Consider the following 22,413-nt stretch of genomic DNA (forward strand, 5'->3'; position numbering starts at 1 on the left):
TGTACCCTGGCACCCTGGCCACTACACTGTGCATGTACCCTGGCACCTTGGTCACTACACTGTGCATGTACCCGGGCACCTTGGCCACTACACTGTGCATGTACCCTGGCAACTACACTGTGCATGTACCCTGGCACCCTGGCCACTACACTGTGCATGTACCCTGGCACCCTGGCCACTACACTGTGCATGTACCTGGCACCCTGGCCACTACACTGTGCATGTACCCTAGCACCCTGGCCACTACACTGTGCATGTACCCTGGCACCCTGGCCACTACACTGTGCATGTACCTTGGCACCCTGGCCACTACACTGTGCATGTACCTGGCACCCTGGCCACTACACCGTGCATGTGCCCTGGCACCTTGGCCACTACACCGTGCATGTACCCTGGCACCTTGGTCACTACACTGTGCATGTACCCTGGCACCTTGGTCACTACACTGTGCATGTACCCTGGCACCTTGGCCACTACACTGTGCATGTACCCTGGCACCTTGGCCACTACACTGTGCATGTACCCTGGCACCCTGGCCACTACACTGTGCATGTACCCTGGCACCCTGGCCACTACACTGTGCATGTACCCTGGCCACTACACTGTGCATGTACCCTGGCACCCTGGCCACTACACTGTGCATGTACCCTGGCACCCTGGTCACTACACTGTGCATGTACCTGACACCCTGGCCACTACACTGTGCATGTACCCTGGCACCCTGGCCACTACACTGTGCATGTACCCTGGCACCCTGGCCACTACACTGTGCATGTACCCTGGCACCCTGGCCACTACACTGTGCATGTACCCTGGCACCCTGGCCACTACACTGTGCATGTACTCTGGCACCCTGGCCACTACACTGTGCATGTACCTGGCACCCTGGCCACTACACTGTGCATGTACCCTGGCACCTTGGCCACTACACTGTGCATGTACCCTGGCACCTTGGCCACTACACTGTGCATGACCCTGGCACCTTGGCCACTACACTGTGCATGTACCCTGGCACCTTGGCCACTACACTGTGCATGTACCCTGGCACCTTGGCCACTACACTGTGCATGTACCCTGGCACCTTGGCCACTACACTGTGCATGTACCCTGGCACCCTGGCCACTACACTGTGCATGTACCCTGGCACCCTGGCCACTACACTGTGCATGTACCTGGCACCCTGGCCACTACACTGTGCATGTACCCTGGCACCCTGGCCACTACACTGTGCATGTACCCTGGCACCCTGGCCACTACACTGTGCATGTACCCTGGCACCCTGGCCACTACACTGTGCATGTACTCTGGCACCCTGGCCACTACACTGTGCATGTACCTGGCACCCTGGCCACTACACTGTGCATGTACCCTGGCACCTTGGCCACTACACTGTGCATGTACCCTGGCACCTTGGCCACTACACTGTGCATGTACCCTGGCACCTTGGCCACTACACTGTGCATGTACCCTGGCACCTTGGCCACTACACTGTGCATGTACCCTGGCACCTTGGCCACTACACTGTGCATGTACCCTGGCACCTTGGCCACTACACTGTGCATGTACCCGGGCACCTTGGCCACTACACTGTGCATGTACCCTGGCAACTACACTGTGCATGTACCCTGGCACCCTGGCCACTACACTGTGCATGTACCCTGGCACCCTGGCCACTACACTGTGCATGTACCCTGGCACCCTGGCCACTACACTTTGCATGTACCCTGGCACCCTGGCCACTACACTGTGCATGTACCCTGGCACCTTGGTCACTACACTGTGCATGTACCCGGGCACCTTGGCCACTACACTGTGCATGTACCCTGGCAACTACACTGTGCATGTACCCTGGCACCCTGGCCACTACACTGTGCATGTACCCTGGCACCCTGGCCACTACACTGTGCATGTACCTGGCACCCTGGCCACTACACTGTGCATGTACCCTGGCACCCTGGCCACTACACTGTGCATGTACCCTGGCACCCTGGCCACTACACTGTGCATGTACCTTGGCACCCTGGCCACTACACTGTGCATGTACCTGGCACCCTGGCCACTACACCGTGCATGTGCCCTGGCACCTTGGCCACTACACCGTGCATGTACCCTGGCACCTTGGTCACTACACTGTGCATGTACCCTGGCACCTTGGTCACTACACTGTGCATGTACCCTGGCACCTTGGCCACTACACTGTGCATGTACCCTGGCACCTTGGCCACTACACTGTGCATGTACCCTGGCACCCTGGCCACTACACTGTGCATGTACCCTGGCACCCTGGCCACTACACTGTGCATGTACCCTGGCCACTACACTGTGCATGTACCCTGGCACCCTGGCCACTACACTGTGCATGTACCCTGGCACCCTGGCCACTACACTGTGCATGTACCTGACACCCTGGCCACTACACTGTGCATGTACCCTGGCACCCTGGCCACTACACTGTGCATGTACCCTGGCACCCTGGCCACTACACTGTGCATGTACCCTGGCACCCTGGCCACTACACTGTGCATGTACCCTGGCACCCTGGCCACTACACTGTGCATGTACTCTGGCACCCTGGCCACTACACTGTGCATGTACTCTGGCACCCTGGCCACTACACTGTGCATGTACCTGGCACCCTGGCCACTACACTGTGCATGTACCCTGGCACCTTGGCCACTACACTGTGCATGTACCCTGGCACCTTGGCCACTACACTGTGCATGACCCTGGCACCTTGGCCACTACACTGTGCATGTACCCTGGCACCTTGGCCACTACACTGTGCATGTACCCTGGCACCTTGGCCACTACACTGTGCATGTACCCTGGCACCTTGGCCACTACACTGTGCATGTACCCTGGCACCTTGGCCACTACACTGTGCATGTACCCGGGCACCTTGGCCACTACACTGTGCATGTACCCTGGCAACTACACTGTGCATGTACCCTGGCACCCTGGCCACTACACTGTGCATGTACCCTGGCACCCTGGCCACTACACTGTGCATGTACCCTGGCACCCTGGCCACTACACTTTGCATGTACCCTGGCACCCTGGCCACTACACTGTGCATGTACCCTGGCACCTTGGTCACTACACTGTGCATGTACCTGGCACCCTGTCCACTACACTGTGCATGTACCCTGGCACCCTGGCCACTACACTGTGCATGCATCCTTCTGGTTCCCACACCGTCTACTGTATAGTTTTTGGTGCCAGAGGTTGCCCAAGACAGCGGATCATGGGGTGCCAGGTGTCAGGCTTCCACTGATCTAAAATTGATGGCCAATGCTGAGGATAGGCCATTATTAATTATGTCATGGAAACCCCCTTTAAGTCCCCACAGGCCTTGATAAGGAACAGGGAGGCTGGGCTGAATTCACACCCCGATCCTATCTATTCTAGACTTATTTTTCAGAATTTTTATTGAAAGGTGGAGATCACCTTTAAGTGCCCCAGCAGCGCTCATGCTCCACTACCACAGGGATGATACCACTGCCCTTCCAGACATAAAATACAGCTCCATATTGTCGGGGTTTCAAATTGTGGCCCCTGAAGCTGATCTCAGCCTTGATACTATGTGACCATCGAAATCAATGGATGTATCAGTAATGGCTGAAGGTCTTGTCAGTCTATGGATCCAGCTCTCGGCATTATGCAAATGTTTCAAAAACACACAAAGCAAACCCAGATCTGCATATAATCTGTCACATCGAGATACAATCTGTACGATGACGTAAGACTGCAAATCAATCTCAGAATGTGTCCCCATCAATCGGCATCTGTCAGAGCGCAGGAACCCACTCCCCCCATCATTCAGGCCCATGACCAGATAACCTGATGGGGAGTGTGAGCCGAGGGCAATGTGTCCATTAGATAGGTTCAGCAGCAGCGCGTCAGAGATTATCTGCAAGGATAACTCCCATCAGATAAAACCCTGCCGGCCCTTTAAATTCCAATTATGCTTCAGTTTAGCCGGAGGCTAATTAAAGAGGAGATTCTTTATCCGTCCTCGTGTCCCCTGTATCTGCATCCTGGGACATTGTAACTGGTGACCCTAATGCCCCAACTCCTCAATCAGTCCAGGGAAGGATGTAGTGCGGAGGCCACCGGTTCTGCCACGTCACCGTTCTGTGATGTCATCGGAAAATTGACACAAAGCTTCATAAAAATTTCACAAACTTATACCCATCTTGATCACATAACATAACATTGTCAGCCATGACGGGCATGGCTATGGGAGGGTGCAGAAGGACAAGTATGAGAAATGGCACTTGTTTGGTGGGGGGCCCTCAACACAGATTTTACATTGGGGCCCAGGAGCTTCCAGTTATACCTCTGTAAGCCACAGGGACCCCAAAACAGTGACAGCCATGGTGCCCCGAAATAGTGACAGCCATGGTACCCCCAAGACAGTGACAGCCATGGTGCCCCCAAAATAGTGACAGCCATGGTGCCTCCAAAATAATGATAGCCATGGTCCCCCCAAACTAGTGACAGCCATGGTGCCCCCAAACTAGTGACAGCCATGGTGCCCGCAAAATAGTGACAGCCATGTGCACCCAAAATAGTGACAGCCATGGTGCCCCCAAAACAGTGACAGCCATGGTGCCCCCAAAACAGTGACAGTCATGTCGCCCCCAAAATAGTGACAGCCATGGTGCCCCCCAAAACAGTGACAGCCATGGTGCCCCCAAAATAGTGACAGCCATGGTGCCCCCAAAACAGTGACAGCCATGGTGCCCCCAAGACAGTGATAGCCATGGTGCCCCCAAAACAGTGACAGCCATGGTGCCCCCAAAACAGTGACAGTCATGTCGCCCCCAAAATAGTGACAGCCATGGTGCCCCCAAAACAGTGACAGCCATGGTGCCCCCAAAATAGTGACAGCCATGGTGCCCCCAAAACAGTGACAGCCATGGTGCCCCCAAAACAGTGACAGCCATGGTGCCCCCAAGACAGTGACAGCCATGGTGCCTCCAAAACAGTGACAGCCATGGTGCCCCCAAAATAGTGACAGCCATGGTGCCCCCAAAACAGTGACAGCCATGGTGCCCCCAAGACAGTGACAGCCATGGTGCCTCCAAAACAGTGACAGCCATGGTACCCCCAAAATAGTGACAGCCATGGTGCCCCCAAAACAGTGACAGCCATGGTGCCCTTAAGACAGTGATAGCCATGGTGCCCCCAAAATAGTGACAGCCATGGTGCTCCCAAAATAGTGACAGCCATGGTGCCCCCAAAACAGTGACAGCCATGGTGCCCCCAAGACAGTGATAGCCATGGTGGCCCCAAAATAGTGACAGCCATGGTGCCCCCAAAATAGTGACAGCCATGGTGCCCCCAAAGCAGTGACAGCCATGGTGCCCCCAAAACAGTGACAGCCATGGTACCCCTAAGACAGTGACAGCCATGGTGCCCCCCAAATAGTGACAGCCATGGTGCCCCCAAAACAGTGACAGCCATGGTACCCCCAAGACAGTGACAGCCATGGTGCCCCCCAAATAGTGACAGCCATGGTGCCCCCAAAACAGTGAGAGCCATGGTACCCCCAAGACAGTGACAGCCATGGTGCCCCGAAAATAGTGACAGCCATGGTACCCCCAAGACAGTGAGAGCCATGGTACCCCCAAGACAGTGACAGCCATGGTGCCCCCAAAATAGTGACAGCCATGGTGCCCCCAAAACCGTGACAGCCATGGTGCCCCCAAGACAGTGATAGCCATGGTGCCCCCAAAATAGTGACAGCCATGGTGCCCCCAAAATAGTGACAGCCATGTGCCCCCAAAACAGTTACAGCCATTGTGCCCCCAAAATAGTGACAGCCATGGTGCGCCCCAAATAGAGACAGCCATGGTGCCCCCAAAACAGTGACAGCCATGGTGTCCCCAAAACAGTGGCAGCCATGGTGCCCCCAAAACAGTTACAGCCATGGTGCCCCCCAAACAGTGACAGCCATGGTACCCCTAAGACAGTGACAGCCATGGTGCCCCCAAAATAGTGACAGCCATGGTGCCTCCAAAACAGTGACAGCCATGGTACCCCCAAAATAGTGACAGCCATGGTACCCCCAAGACAGTGAGAGCCATGGTACCCCCAGGACAGTGACAGCCATGGTGCCCCCAAAATAGTGACAGCCATGGTGCCCCCAAAACAGTGACAGCCATGGTGCCCCCAAGACAGTGATAGCCATGGTGCCCACAAAATAGTGATAGCCATGGTGCCCCCAAAATAGTGACAGCCATGGTGCCCCCAAAACAGTGACAGCGATGGTGCCCCCAAAACAGTGACAGCCATGGTGCCCCCAAGACAGTGATAGCCATGGTGCCCCCAAAATAGTGACAGCCATGGTGCCCCCAAAACAGTGACAGCCATGGTACCCCCAAGACAGTGACAGCCATGGTGCCCCCAAAACAGTGACAGCCATGGTACCCCCAAGACAGTGACAGCCATGGTGCCCCCAAAATAGTGACAGCGATGGTGCCCCCAAAACAGTGACAGCCATGGTGCTCCCAAGACAGTGACAGCCATGGTGCCCCCAAAATAGTGACAGCCATGGTGCCCCCAAAACAGTGAGAGCCCTGGTACCCCCAAGACAGTGAGAGCCCTGGTACCCCCAAGACAGTGAGAGCCATGGTGCCCCCAAAACAGTGACAGCCATGGTGCCCCCAAAACAATGACAGCCATGGTGCCCCCAAAACAGTGATAGCCATGGTGCCACCAAAACAATGACAGCCATGGTACCCCCAAGACAGTGACAGCCATGGTGCCCCCAAAATAGTGACAGCCATGGTGCCCCCAAAACAGTGATAGCCATGGTGCCCCCAAAATAGTGACAGCCATGGTGCCCCCAAAATAGTGACAGCCATGTGGCCCCAAAACAGTGACAGCCATTGTGCCCCCAAAATAGTGACAGCCATGGTTCCCCCCAAAATAAAGACAGCCATGGTGCCCCCAAAACAGTGACAGCCATGTCGCCCCAAAACCGTGACAGCCATGGTACTCCTAAGAAAGTGACAGCCATGGTGCCCCCAAAATAGTGACAGCCATGGTGCCCCCAAAACAGTGACAGCCATGTCGCCCCTAAAATAGTGACAGCCATGGTGCCCCCAAAACAGTGACAGCCATGGTACTCCTAAGACAGTGACAGCCATGGTGCCTCCAAAATAGTGACAGCCATGTGCCCCCAAAATAGTGACAGCCATGGTGCCCCGAAAACAGTGACAGCCATGGTGCCCCCAAAACAGTGACAGCCATGTCGCCCCCAAAATAGTGACAGCCATGGTGCCCCCAAAACAGTGACAGCTATGCTGCCCCCAAAATAGTGACAGCCATGGTGCCCCTAAAACAGTGATAGCCATGGTGCCCCCAAAATAGTGACAGCCATGTGCCCCCAAAACAGTGACAGCCATGTGCCCCCAAAACAGTGACAGCCATTGTGCCCTCAAAATAGTGACAGCCATGGTGCCCCGAAAATAGAGACAGCCATGGTGCCCCCAAAACAGTGACAGCCATGGTGCCCCCAAAACAGTGACAGCCATGTCGCCCCCAAAACAGTGACAGCCATGGTACCCCTAAGACAGTGACAGCCATGGTGCCCCCAAAAGAGTGACAGCCATGGTGCCCCCCAAATAGTGACAGCCATGTCGCCCCCAAAATAGTGACAGCCATGTCGCCCCCAAAACAGTGACAGCCATGGTGCCCCCAAAATAGAGACAGCCATGGTTCCCCCAAAACAGTGACAGCCATTGTGCCCCCAAAACAGTGACAGCCATTGTGCCCCCAAAATAGAGACAGCCATGGTTCCCCCAAAACAGTGACAGCCATGGTGCCCCCAAAACAGTGACAGCCATGGTGCCCCCAAAACAGTGACAGCCATGGTGCCCCCAAAACAGTGACAGCCATGGTGCCCCCAAAACAGTGACAGCCATGGTTCCCCCAAAACAGTGACAGCTATGGTGCCCCCAAAACAGTGACAGCCATGGTGCCCCCAAAACAGTGACAGCCATGGTTCCCCCAAAATAGTGACAGCCATGGTGCTCCCAAAATAGTGACAGCCATGGTGCCCCCAAAATAGTGACAGCCATGGTGCCCCCAAAATAGAAAGACCAAGCCTGGCACATTCCAAGCCTTTGGCATTTTAATGGGTGCTGAGAAGCCGCCCAGGGATGTGATGTCTGCAGAGGCCGCACTGCCACCCACCCTGGACGATGCGCCGGGACTCCTTGTGTCAGGTAGTCAGGAATCTGCTGGTGTCAGGCAGCAGCTGAAAGCTCCCTACTTTTATCGTTGCTCTGCCGACCCTCATCTCTGTCTACTCCACGACATAGAGGAAAATAGGTCCTGGCATTAAACATGTTGGCTTTTCTCTAAATAGGGGGACCCTTTTTCTGCGTACACCCCCCCCCCCCCATATCTCAGAGGATCAATCGCTTTATTCTGGATCCAGTAATCCAGAAAATCTGACATTCCAGCACAGGACTACAATACAGCACGGAATTTCCCAAGAAAAATAAGGGTAACCAACCTCTGCTTGCTGTCAATGAATGGGATCGCCCTTGTTTACATCCGTACACATACTTCTCGCAGCTGAGGGTTTGTTACAATGACATCCCGCAATTCCATCCAGTCCCTTGTGAACCGAACAGTCTGGACTTCAAACCTGCAAGCCTCAGAACGGAAAAGAGACGCGCGGGCTGTCGATGTGCTTATATCGCAGAGGGTTGCCTGGACTAGATGCAATTGTCACAAACCCTCAGCTGTGCAAAGTATTACTGTTTTTCCAGACTTTGGTGTAAACGTGAATATCCCCATTCACCGAAAGCCAGCAGAGATCTTGCAAATGGTATAAGAAGAATTTCATAGGGCTGCGTGGCAAATTGTATTCCACCTCTTAGGCCTCTTTCACACGGGCGAGATTTCCGCACGGGCGCAATGCGTGAGGTGGACGCATTGCACCCGCACTGAATCCGGACCCATTCATTTCTATGGGGCTGTGCACATGAGCTGTGATTTTCACGCATTACTTGTGCGTTGTGTGAAAATCGCAGCATGCTCTATATTGTGCAATGCACCCGCATCTGTTCCCGCACGTCACCCGCAACGCCCGTGTGAACCCAGCCTAGGGGGTTAATAAAACCCTCCGAGGAAGAAATAATCAGCCAACTGCAAGGTATGTATGACAGCGCCATAAATAAGAAAACCCACATTATAGCAAAAAATAACGCCATATTGTTATTCCCTACAAAAAGGTTAATTGTTCTTGCACCTGATTGGGGCCCCTCAACCTCTGGGCCCCATAGCAAGTGCTGCGATGGCTGTAGTGACACCCCTGGGCGGCCTGCTGACTCCACCGCTAGCTCAGGCTTTAGCTGCCGCCTGGTCGAGGACAGCAGGGGATCCTTCGATTTTCCTAGAGCTCTATAACTCTGTCAAAAACTGAATTTTCAGTTCTTGTCTGGAGGTCGATATAAAAGCCGGCGTTCACAAACATAAATTCCGCTATAAAGTGGTAAATTATGTAAATTATCTGTGTAAACTGTCACTGAATAGAAATGTGGAGAGCAAACCTCTAAAAAACTGCACTGTGCCATAGGAGAGCAGTGTGTGACGGAGTGTGGTGTTGGTCTGACACCTAGTGGTGATATGGCAGTATTACAGAATTCACTACTTTGTATTGAGCATTTAATGGCACTATTCATGGGGGGCACTCTGAATGATAATATTCATGGGAGCACTCTGGCAGTACTATTAGTGAGTGCACTCTGGCTGGCAGTGTTAGTGAAGGCACTCTGGCTGGCAATATTAGTAGGGGCACTCTGGCTGGCAGTATTAATGAGGGGCACTCTATCCGCACTATTAGTGGGGGGCACTCTGCCTGGCAGTGTTAGTGGGGGACACTCTGCCTGGCAGTGTTAGTGGGGCACTCTGGCTGGCAGTATTAGTGGGGGGCACTCTGCCTGGCAGTGTTAGTGGGGGGCATTCTGGCTGGCAGTATTAGTGGGGGGCACTCTGTCTGGCAGTGTTAGTGAGGGCACTCTGGCTGGCAGTGTTAGTGAGGGCACTCTTGCTGGCAGTGTTAGTGAGGACACTCTGGCTGGCAGTGTTAGTGAGGGCACTCTTGCTGGCAGTATTAGTGAGGGCACTCTTGCTGGCAGTGTTAGTGAGGGCACTCTTGCTGGCAGTGTTAGTGGGACACTCTGGCTGGCAGTATTAGTGGGGCACTATGGCTGGCAGTGTTAGTGAGGGCACTATTGCTGGCAGTGTTAGTGAGGGCACTCTGGCTGGCAGTGTTAGTGAGGGCACTCTTGCTGGCAGTGTTAGTGAGGGCACTCTGGCTGACAGTGTTAGTGAGGGCACTCTGGCTTGCAGTGTTAGTAAGGGCACTCTGGCAGGCAGTGTTAGTGAGGGCACTCCGGCTGACAGTATTAGTAAGGGCACTCTGGCTGGCAGTGTTAGTGAGGGCACTCTGGCTGGCAGTGTTAGTGAGGGCACTCTGGCTGGCAGTATTAGTGCGGGGCACGTTGGCTGGCAGTATTAGTGGGGCACTCTGGCTGGCAGTATTAGTGAGGGGCACTCTGGCTGGCAGTATTAGTGGGGGGCACTCTGGCTGGCAGTATTAGTGGGGGGCACTTTGGCTGGCAGTGTTAGTGAGGGCACTCTTGCTGGCAGTGTTAGTAAGGGCACTCTGGCAGGCAGTGTTAGTGAGGGCACTCCGGCTGACAGTATTAGTAAGGGCACTCTGGCTGGCAGTGTTAGTGAGGGCACTCTGGCTGGCAGTGTTAGTGAGGGCACTCTGGCTGGCAGTATTAGTGCGGGGCACGTTGGCTGGCAGTATTAGTGGGGCACTCTGGCTGGCAGTATTAGTGAGGGGCACTCTGGCTGGCAGTATTAGTGGGGGGCACTCTGGCTGGCAGTATTAGTGGGGGGCACTTTGGCTGGCAGTGTTAGTGAGGGCACTCTTGCTGGCAGTGTTAGTAAGGGCACTCTGGCAGGCAGTGTTAGTGAGGGCACTCCGGCTGACAGTATTAGTAAGGGCACTCTGGCTGGCAGTGTTAGTGAGGGCACTCTGGCTGGCAGTGTTAGTGAGGGCACTCTGGCTGGCAGTATTAGTGCGGGGCACGTTGGCTGGCAGTATTAGTGGGGCACTCTGGCTGGCAGTATTAGTGAGGGGCACTCTGGCTGGCAGTATTAGTGGGGGGCACTCTGGCTGGCAGTATTAGTGGGGGGCACTTTGGCTGGCAGTGTTAGTGAGGGCACTCTTGCTGGCAGTGTTAGTGAGGGCACTCTGGCTGGCAGTATTAGTGGGGGGCCCTCTGGCTGGCAGTATTAGTGGGGGCACGTTGGCTGGCAGTATTAGTGGGGCACTCTGGCTGGCAGTATTAGTGGGGGGCACTCTGGCTGGCAGTATTAGTGGGGGGCACGTTGGCTGGCAGTATTAGTGGGGCACTCTGGCTGGCAGTATTAGTGGGGCACTCTGGCTGGCAGTATTAGTGAGGGCACTCTGGCTGGCAGTATTAGTGGGGGGCACTCTGGCTGGCAGTATTAGTGGGGGCACTCTGGCTGGCAGTATTAGTGGGGGCACTCTGGCTGGCAGTATTAGTGGGGGGCACTCTGGCTGGCAGTATTAGTGGGGGGCACGTTGGCTGGCAGTATTAGTGGGGGGCACTCTGGCTGGCAGTGTTAGTGAGGGCACTCTGGCTAGCAGTATTAGTGGGGGGCACGTTGGCTGGCAGTATTAGTGGGGCACTCTGGCTGGCAGTATTAGTGGGGGGCACTGTGGCTGGCAGTATTAGTGGGGGGCACGCTGGCTGGCAGTATTAGTGGGGCACTCTGGCTGGCAGTATTAGTGGGGGGCACGTTGGCTGGCAGTATTAGTGGGGCACTCTGGCTGGCAGTATTAGTGGGGGGCACTGTGGCTGGCAGTATTAGTGGGGGGCTCGTTGGCTGGCAGTATTAGTGGGGCACTCTGGCTGGCGGTATTAGTGGGGCACTCTGGCTGGCAGTATTAGTGGGGGGCACGTTGGCTGGCAGTATTAGTGGGGCACTCTGGCTGGCGGTATTAGTGGGGCACTCTGGCTGGCAGTATTAGTGAGGGCACTCTGGCTGGCAGTATTAGTGGGGGGCACTCTGGCTGGCAGTATTAGTGGGGGCACTCTGGCTGGCAGTATTAGTGGGGGCACTCTGGCTGGCAGTATTAGTGGGGGCACTCTGGCTGGCAGTATTAGTGGGGGCACTCTGGCTGGCAGTATTAGTGGGGGGCACTCTGGCTGGCAGTATTAGTGGGGGGCACGTTGGCTGGCAGTATTAGTGGGGGGCACTGTGGCTGGCAGTATTAGTGGGGGGCACGCTGGCTGGCAGTATTAGTGGGGCACTCTGGCTGGCAGTATTAGTGGGGGGCACGTTGGCTGGCAGTATTAGTGGGGCACTCTGGCTGGCAGTATTAGTGGGGGGCACTGTGGCTGGCAGTATTAGTGGGGGGCACGTTGGCTGGCAGTATTAGTGGGGCACTCTGGCTGGCGGTATTAGTGGGGCACTCTGGCTGGCAGTATTAGTGGGGGCACTCTGGCTGGCAGTATTAGTGGGGGCACTCTGGCTGGCAGTATTAGTAGGGGGGCACGTTGGCTGGCAGTATTAGTGGGGCACTCTGGCTGGCAGTATTAGTGGGGCACTCTGGCTGGCAGTATTAGTGGGGGGCACGTTGGCTGGAAGTATTAGTGGGTGGCACTGTGGCTGCACTATTAATGGAGGGCACTCTTGCTGGCAGTATTAATGGGGGCATTCTGGCTGGCAGTGTTAGTGGGGGCACTCTGGCTGGCAGTGTTAGTGGGGGCACTCTGGCTGGCAGTATTAGTGGGGGCACGTTGGCTGGCAGTATTAGTGGGGGGCACGTTGGCTGGCAGTATTAGTGGGGGGCACGTTGGCTGGCAGTATTAGTGGGGGCACGTTGGCTGGCAGTATTAGTGGGGGGCACTCTGGCTGGCAGTATTAGTGGGGGGTACTCTGTCTGGCAGTGTTAGTGAGGGCACTCTGGCTGGCAGTATTAGTGGGGGCACTCTGGCTGGCAGTATTAGTGGGGGCACGTTGGCTGGCAGTATTAGTGGTGGGCACGTTGGCTGGCAGTATTAGTGGGGGGCACGTTGGCTGGCAGTATTAGTGGGGGGCACTCTGGCTGGCAGTGTTAGTGAGGGCACTCTGGCTGGCAGTATTAGTGGGGGGCACGTTGGCTGGCAGTATTAGTGGGGGGCACTCTGGCTGGCAGTATTAGTGGGGGCACTCTGGCTGGCAGTATTAGTGGGGGGCACGTTGGCTGGCAGTATTAGTGGGGGGCACTCTGGCTGGCAGTATAGTGGGGGGCACTCTGGCTGGCAGTATAGTGGGGGCACTCTGGCTGGCAGTATTAGTGGGGGGCACTCTGGCTGGCAGTATTAGTGGGGGGCACTCTGGCTGGCAGTATAAGTGGGGGGGCACTCTGGCTGGCAGTATAGTGGGGGGGGGCACTCTGGCTGGCAGTATAGTGGGGGCACTCTGGCTGGCAGTATTAGTGGGGGCACTCTTGTTTGATGGGTTATGAGCAGTATTTGGGGCAGCTCTTAAGTACAAATGATTTTCCGGGTAGACAATGTATAAATGTTGGCAGAGTATGTGGCGCCGCACAGCGGAGGGAACAGGTTATTTGTCACCGTCCTCCTCATTATATCAGTGTGTGTGAGCCGCTTCGCCCTTCTATATGGTTTGTCTCTCGTCAGGCGCCGTCCTTAGCTGCGCCTCTGCTTGGCTTGTCCCTCTCTGCTCTCCGTACGATCCGGAAACTGACAGCTGGGCCGGAGACTCGTGGGTTGTGTGTACACCCGAAACACCCGGAGATGAAGCCCAAGAAAAAACAGGGTGAGACCCGGAGGAGCGGTGACGTGAGCGGCCTCAGTGACGGGTGACGCCGGGTGTTTTATCCTGCGCCCGCGTTACACGTCACTGTAATCCACACATTATATGGATAGTTATCATTTCTATATTGTTGTCTCCTCTCTGATCTACTTTGTGTTTCACTTCCCCATCAAATGTAAGATCTCTGCTTGCTGTCAGCAAATTGGCGCAGCAATCTTTTACATCCAGAGAATCCAGTAAAAACTGAAGACTTCTCAGTTCTGAGGGGTTGTTACAATAGTATCCAGACAGAGCTGTGTACTGCAGACTGACACACTGTAACAGACCATCAGGACAGAGCTGTGCACTGCAGACTGACACACTGTAACAGACTATGAGGACAGAGCTGTGCACTGCAGACTGACACACTGTAACAGACCATCAGGACAGAGCTGTGCACTGCAGACTGACACACTGTAACAGACCATCAGGACAGAGCTGTGCACTGCAGACTGACACACTGTAACAGACCATCAGGACAGGAGAGCTGTGCACTGCAGACTGACACACTGTAACAGACCATCAGGACAGGAGAGCTGTGCACTGCAGACTGACACACTGTAACAGATTTTGAGGACAGAGCTGTGCACTGCAGACTGACACACTGTAACAGACCATCAGGACAGAGCTGTACACTGCAGACTGACACACTGTAACAGACCATCAGGACAGAGCTGTGCACTGCAGACTGACACACTGTAACAGACCATCAGAACAGAGCTGTGTACTGCAGACTGACACACTGTAACAGACTGTGAGGACAGAGCTGTGCACTGCAGACTGACACACTGTAACAGACCATCAGGACAGAGCTGTGCACTGCAGACTGACACACTGTAACAGACCATCAGGACAGAGCTGTGCACTGCAGACTGACACACTGTAACAGACCATCAGGACAGGAGAGCTGTGTACTGCAGACTGACACACTGTAACAGACCATCAGGACAGGACAGAGCTGTGCACTGCAGACTGACACACTGTAACAGACCATCAGGACAGGACAGAGCTGTGCACTGCAGACTGACACACTGTAACAGACCATCAGGACAGGACAGAGCTGTGCACTGCAGACTGACACACTGTAACAGACCATCAGGACAGGACAGAGCTGTGCACTGCAGACTGACACACTGTAACAGACCATCAGGACAGGACAGAGCTGTGTACTGCAGACTGACACACTGTAACAGACCATCAGGACAGAGCTGTGCACTGCAGACTGACACACTGTAACAGACCATCAGGACAGAGCTGTGCACTGCAGACTGACACACTGTAACAGATTTTGAGGACAGAGCTGTTTACTGCAGACTGACACACTGTAACAGACCATCAGGGCAGGGAGAAGTTAAGTCTTATTTGTCTGGCGCAAGATGTTCCACAAACCGAAATCTGCACTGACTTGGAGTAGATTTCTTCATAAATAACCTCCACAATAAAATGTACTAGGTTTGTACAGGTCTCATATTGAATGTAAATGTTCTCATTCACTGACAGAAAGCAGAGGTCAAAATAGTGAGAAAATTAAACAGAAAGCAGAAAGTTATAGCGCAACCGGAAATATTCTGGATTGTGAGGCATTCTGTATTATCAGATGCTGGATTACGGGTATCTCCCTGCACATTTAGGCAGATCCTCTTGAAGGTCATGTCCTGTCCAGATCTGAGCAGTTGTGGAGATAGTATTGGAGGCCATTACTCTCCAGTTACTCCACAAGTCTTACAATCTCTTGTATCATCCCCTCCACAGGAGACGTCAGCCAGGCGGAGCTGATGATGAAGACCATCGCTGACGTCATCAAACAACTCTTAGAAGCTCACGAGCAAGGGAAGGACGTGAACCTCAACAAGTAAGTCTATAGGAGGAGGAGGCTGGAGAGGACTGTGTGTCTATAGGAGGAGGATGGAGAGGACTGTGTGTCTATAGGAGGAGGAGTCTGGAGAGGACTGTGTGTCTATAGGAGGAGGAGTCTGGAGAGGACTGTGTGTCTATAGGAGGAGGAGGCTGGAGAGGACTGTGTGTCTATAGGAGGAGGCTGGAGAGGACTGTGTGTCTATAGGAGGAGGAGGCTGGAGAGGACTGTGTGTCTATAGGAGGAGGAGGCTGGAGAGGACTGTGTGTCTATAGGAGGAGGAGTCTGGAGAGGACTGTGTGTCTATAGGAGGAGGAGTCTGGAGAGGACTGTGTGTCTATAGGAGGAGGAGTCTGGAGAGGACTGTGTGTCTATAGGAGGAGGAGTCTGGAGAGGACTGTGTGTCTATAGGAGGAGGAGTCTGGAGAGGACTGTGTGTCTATAGGAGGAGTCTGGAGAGGACTGTGTGTCTATAGGAGGAGGAGTCTGGAGAGGACTGTGTGTCTATAGGAGGAGGAGTCTGGAGAGGACTGTGTGTCTATAGGAGGAGGAGGCTGGAGAGGACTGTGTGTCTATAGGAGGAGGAGGCTGGAGAGGACTGTGTGTCTATAGGAGGAGGAGGCTGGAGAGGACTGTGTGTCTATAGGAGGAGGAGGCTGGACAGGACTGTGTGTCTATAGGAGGAGGAGTCTGGAGAGGACTGTGTGTCTATAGGAGGAGGAGGCTGGAGAGGACAGTGTGGCTATATGAGGAGGAGGCTTGAGAGGACTGTTTCTATAGTAATATGAGGAGGATGGAGATTACTGTGTGTCTATAGGAGGAGGAGTCTGGAGAGGACTGTGTGTCTATAGGAGGAGGAGGCTGGAGAGGACTGTGTGTCTATAGGAGGAGGAGGCTGGAGAGGACTGTGTGTCTATAGGAGGAGGAGGCTGGAGAGGACTGTGTGTCTATAGGAGGAGGAGTCTGGAGAGGACTGTGTGTCTATAGGAGGAGGAGTCTGGAGAGGACTGTGTGTCTATAGGAGGAGGAGTCTGGAGAGGACTGTGTGTCTATAGGAGGAGGAGTCTGGAGAGGACTGTGTGTCTATAGGAGGAGGAGTCTGGAGAGGACTGTGTGTCTATAGGAGGAGGAGTCTGGAGAGGACTGTGTGTCTATAGGAGGAGGAGTCTGGAGAGGACTGTGTGTCTATAGGAGGAGGAGTCTGGAGAGGACTGTGTGTCTATAGGAGGAGGAGGCTGGACAGGACTGTGTGTCTATAGGAGGAGGAGTCTGGAGAGGACTGTGTGTCTATAGGAGGAGGAGGCTGGAGAGGACAGTGTGGCTATATGAGGAGGAGGCTTGAGAGGACTGTTTCTATAGTAATATGAGGAGGATGGAGATTACTGTGTGTCTATAGGAGGAGGAGTCTGGAGAGGACTGTGTGTCTATAGGAGGAGGAGGCTGGAGAGGACTGTGTGTCTATAGGAGGAGGAGGCTGGAGAGGACTGTGTGTCTATAGGAGGAGGAGGCTGGAGAGGACTGTGTGTCTATAGGAGGAGGAGGCTGGAGAGGACTGTGTGTCTATAGGAGGAGGAGTCTGGAGAGGACTGTGTGTCTATAGGAGGAGGAGGCTGGAGAGGACTGTGTGTCTATAGGAGGAGGAGGCTGGAGAGGACTGTGTGTCTATAGGAGGAGGAGGCTGGAGAGGACTGTGTGTCTATAGGAGGAGGAGGCTGGACAGGACTGTGTGTCTATAGGAGGAGGAGTCTGGAGAGGACTGTGTGTCTATAGGAGGAGGAGGCTGGAGAGGACAGTGTGGCTATATGAGGAGGAGGCTTGAGAGGACTGTTTCTATAGTAATATGAGGAGGATGGAGATTACTGTGTGTCTATAGGAGGAGGAGGCTGGAGAGGACTGTGTGTCTATAGGAGGAGGAGGCTGGACAGGACTGTGTGTCTATAGGAGGAGGAGGCTGGAGAGGACAGTGTGTCTATAGGAGGAGGAGGCTTGAGAGGACTGTTTCTATAGTAATATGAGGAGGATGGAGAGGACTGTGTGTCTATAGGAGGAGGAGGCTGGAGAGGACTGTGTGTCTAATAGGAGGAGGAGGCTGGAGAGGACTGTGTGTCTATAGGAGGAGGAGGCTGGAGAGGACTGTGTGTCTATAGGAGGAGGAGGCTGGAGAGGACAGTGTGTCTATATGAGGAGGAGGCTTGAGAGGACTGTTTCTATAGTAATATGATGAGGATGGAGATTACTGTGTGTCTATAGGAGGAGGAGGCTGGAGAGGACTGTGTGTCTATAGGAGGAGGAGGCTGGAGAGGACTGTGTGTCTATAGGAGGAGGAGGCTGGACAGGACTGTGTGTCTATAGGAGGAGGAGTCTGGACAGGACTGTGTGTCTATAGGAGGAGGAGTCTGGAGAGGACTGTGTGTCTATAGGAGGAGGAGTCTGGAGAGGACTGTGTGTCTATAGGAGGAGGAGTCTGGAGAGGACTGTGTGTCTATAGGAGGAGGAGTCTGGAGAGGACTGTGTGTCTATAGGAGGAGGAGTCTGGAGAGGACTGTGTGTCTATAGGAGGAGGAGTCTGGAGAGGACTGTGTGTCTATAGGAGGAGGAGTCTGGAGAGGACTGTGTGTCTATAGGAGGAGGAGTCTGGAGAGGACTGTGTGTCTATAGGAGGAGGAGTCTGGAGAGGACTGTGTGTCTATAGGAGGAGGAGGCTGGAGAGGACTGTGTGTCTATAGGAGGAGGAGGCTGGACAGGACTGTGTGTCTATAGGAGGAGGAGGCTGGAGAGGACTGTGTGTCTATAGGAGGAGGAGGCTGGACAGGACTGTGTGTCTATAGGAGGAGGAGTCTGGAGAGGACTGTGTGTCTATAGGAGGAGGAGGCTGGAGAGGACAGTGTGGCTATATGAGGAGGAGGCTTGAGAGGACTGTTTCTATAGTAATATGAGGAGGATGGAGATTACTGTGTGTCTATAGGAGGAGGAGGCTGGAGAGGACTGTGTGTCTATAGGAGGAGGAGGCTGGACAGGACTGTGTGTCTATAGGAGGAGGAGGCTGGAGAGGACAGTGTGTCTATAGGAGGAGGAGGCTTGAGAGGACTGTTTCTATAGTAATATGAGGAGGATGGAGAGGACTGTGTGTCTATAGGAGGAGGAGGCTGGAGAGGACTGTGTGTCTAATAGGAGGAGTAGGCTGGAGAGGACTGTGTGTCTATAGGAGGAGGAGGCTGGAGAGGACTGTGTGTCTATAGGAGGAGGAGGCTGGAGAGGACAGTGTGTCTATATGAGGAGGAGGCTTGAGAGGACTGTTTCTATAGTAATATGATGAGGATGGAGATTACTGTGTGTCTATAGGAGGAGGAGGCTGGAGAGGACTGTGTGTCTATAGGAGGAGGAGGCTGGAGAGGACTGTGTGTCTATAGGAGGAGGAGGCTGGACAGGACTGTGTGTCTATAGGAGGAGGAGGCTGGACAGGACTGTGTGTCTATAGGAGGAGGAATCTGGACAGGACTGTGTGTCTATAGGAGGAGGAGTCTGGAGAGGACTGTGTGTCTATAGGAGGAGGAGTCTGGAGAGGACTGTGTGTCTATAGGAGGAGGAGTCTGGAGAGGACTGTGTGTCTATAGGAGGAGGAGTCTGGAGAGGACTGTGTGTCTATAGGAGGAGGAGTCTGGAGAGGACTGTGTGTCTATAGGAGGAGGAGTCTGGAGAGGACTGTGTGTCTATAGGAGGAGGAGTCTGGAGAGGACTGTGTGTCTATAGGAGGAGGAGTCTGGAGAGGACTGTGTGTCTATAGGAGGAGGAGTCTGGAGAGGACTGTGTGTCTATAGGAGGAGGAGGCTGGAGAGGACTGTGTGTCTATAGGAGGAGGAGGCTGGAGAGGACTGTGTGTCTATAGGAGGAGGAGGCTGGAGAGGACTGTGTGTCTATAGGAGGAGGAGGCTGGAGAGGACTGCGTGTCTATAGGAGGAGGAGGGTGGAGAGGACTGCGTGTCTATAGGAGGAGGAGGCTGGAGAGGACTGTGTGTCTATAGAAGGAGGAGGATGGAGAGGACTGTGTGTCTATATGAGGAGGAGGATGGAGAGGACTGTGTGTCTATAGGAGGAGGAGGCTGGAGAGGACTGTTTCTATAGTAATATGAGGAGGATGGAGAGGACTGTGTGTCTATAGGAGGAGGCTGGAGAGGACTGTGTGTCTATAGGAGGAGGAGGATGGAGAGGATTGTGTGTCTATAGGAGGAGGATGCTGGAGAGGACTGTGTCTATAGGAGGAGGAGGCTGGAGAGGACTGCGTGTCTATAGAAGGAGGAGGATGGAGAGGACTGTGTGTCTATAGGAGGAGGAGGATGGAGAGGACTGTGTGTCTATAGGAGGAGGATGGAGAGGACTGTTTCTATAGTAATATGAGGAGGATGGAGAGGACTGTGTGTCTATAGGAGGAGGAGGCTGGAGAGGACTGTGTGTCTATAGGAGGAGGAGGATGGAGAGGATTGTGTGTCTATAGGAGGATGGAGAGGACTGCGTGTCTATAGAAGGAGGAGGATGGAGAGGACTGTGTGTCTATAGGAGGAGGAGGATGGAGAGGACTGTGTGTCTATAGGAGGAGGATGGAGAGGACTGTTTCTATAGTAATATGAGGAGGATGGAGAGGACTGTGTGTCTATAGGAGGAGGAGGCTGGAGAGGACTGTGTGTCTATAGGAGGAGGAGGATGGAGAGGATTGTGTGTCTATAGGAGGATGGAGAGGACTGTGTCTATAGGAGGAGGAGGCTGGAGAGGACTGCGTGTCTATAGAAGGAGGAGGATGGAGAGGACTGTGTGTCTATAGAAGGAGGAGGATGGAGAGGACTGTGTGTCTATAGGAGGAGGATGGAGAGGACTGTGTGTCTATAGGAGGAGGATGGAGAGGACTGTGTGTCTATAGGAGGAGGATGGAGAGGACTGTGTGTCTATAGGAGGACTGTGGGTATTCCCCTGCTACTGAAAGGATGGGGATCCTTACAATTGGGTCTCAAAGTCTTTCTAGAAGAGGGGATCATGTTCATGGTTTTATCATAGGGGGTGTTCAGTGGATGTTTTGTTCCCGGGTGGCACACATGGGGGGTGTTCAGTGGATGTTTTGTTCCCGGGGGGCACACATGGGGGGTGTTTAGTGGATATTTTGTTCCCGGGGGGCACACAGATTGGCCGGTAGTGTAATATACATTTACTAGCAGAATTCTCAGGTCGTGTGGATGTCTCCCCTGCCTCTGATTCAAATGCTTTTCGCCCCATGAGGTATTTTATCGCCGTCCCTCTTGGTTTACCATGAGAAAAGTACAGACCCCTTTAACCCCTTGGCCTTCAGCGATGTAAACATGCGGCACGGATTGCCTTGCCTGAGCCTCTGTGATGTAGATGCTGCAGCCAGGCTTCCCTGGTGGTGACAACCAAGGCTCACGGGACCAAAGAACCCCTTGGATGGTACAGTCAGTAGGGGCCGCAACATCTTAGGTGTTTGATCGTTGGAGGTGGCCCATTGGGGAGACGATTAGTTCACTTGGTAGCTGGGGACCTATCACAGGCCCCATTTACCTGATGGAGGCTTTTGTACTTTTGGCTGATGTGGGTCGAGTGTTTTTGGCTGATGAGTGTCGAGTCAGAGGTTTGTTAGAGAACATTAGTGATCAAACAGCATAATGAAAACCAAGGAACACGCCAGACAGGTCAGGGATAAAGTTGTGTTGAAGTGTAAAGCAGGGTTAGGTTATAAAAAAAAATATATATATATATTCCAAGCTCTGAACATCTCACGGAGTACTGTTCAATCCATCATCCAAAAATTGAAGGAGTATGGCACAACTACAAACCTAACAAGACATGGCTGTCCACCTAAACTTACAGCCCAGGCAAGTGTAGCACTAATTAGAGAAGCAGCCAAGAGGCCCATGGTCACTCTGGAGGAGCTGCAGAGATCCACAGCACACATGGGAGAATCTGTCCACAGGACAACTATTAGTCGTGTGCTCCATAAATCTCGCCTTTATGGAAGAGTGGCAAGAGGAAAGCCATTTTTGAAAGCAAATCATAAGGGCTCTTTCACACGACCGGATCCCGTGCTGGTAATCTGCTGCGTGAAAGAGAGCCAAGCCCTGTTCCGGAGAGCAGAGACACGGAGCAGTAACATGACTGATAATGCTCCGTGCCTTTCTGTGACCTTTTTACTACAATATCAGAGTGAGATAAAGTTGTCACCGTGATTTTGTAGTAAAAAGGTCACAGAGAGGCACAGAGCATTATCAGTCATGTTAAAGGGAACCTGTCACCGGGATTTTGTGTATAGAGCTGAGGACACGGGTTGCTAGATGGCCGCTAGCACATCCGCAATACCCAGTCCCCATAGCTCTGTGTGCTTTTATTGTGTAAAAAACCCGATTTGATATATATGCAAATTAACCTGAGAGGAGTCCTGTCCCTGAGAGGAGTCCTGTACGTGAGATGAGTCAGGGACAGGACTCATCTCAGGTTAATTTGCATATATATCAAATCGGGTTTTTTACACAATAAAAGCACACAGAGCTATGGGGACTGGGTATTGCGGATGTTCTAGCGTCCATCTAGCAACCCATGTCCTCAGCTCTATACATCAAATCCCGGTGACAGGT

The 22,413-nt window shown here is 53.6% G+C and overlaps 1 protein-coding gene across 1 annotated transcript in view; it reads left to right on the top strand.

Annotated features, from left to right (window-relative positions):
• Positions 1-13,780: 13,780 nt before the first annotated feature.
• The window catches only part of ELP3 (elongator acetyltransferase complex subunit 3), a 172,153-nt gene continuing 163,520 nt past the window's right edge, over positions 13,781-22,413 (top strand). Inside the window, exons 1-2 of the mRNA XM_044292121.1 lie at positions 13,781-13,890; positions 15,679-15,778. Coding sequence (XP_044148056.1) covers positions 13,869-13,890; positions 15,679-15,778 — 122 coding nt within the window. The 5' untranslated portion in view covers positions 13,781-13,868. The remainder of the gene's footprint in view (positions 13,891-15,678; positions 15,779-22,413) is intronic.

The sequence above is a fragment of the Bufo gargarizans genome, chromosome 4, assembly GCF_014858855.1.
Source record: "Bufo gargarizans isolate SCDJY-AF-19 chromosome 4, ASM1485885v1, whole genome shotgun sequence".
Classification (NCBI taxonomy): domain Eukaryota; kingdom Metazoa; phylum Chordata; class Amphibia; order Anura; family Bufonidae; genus Bufo; species Bufo gargarizans.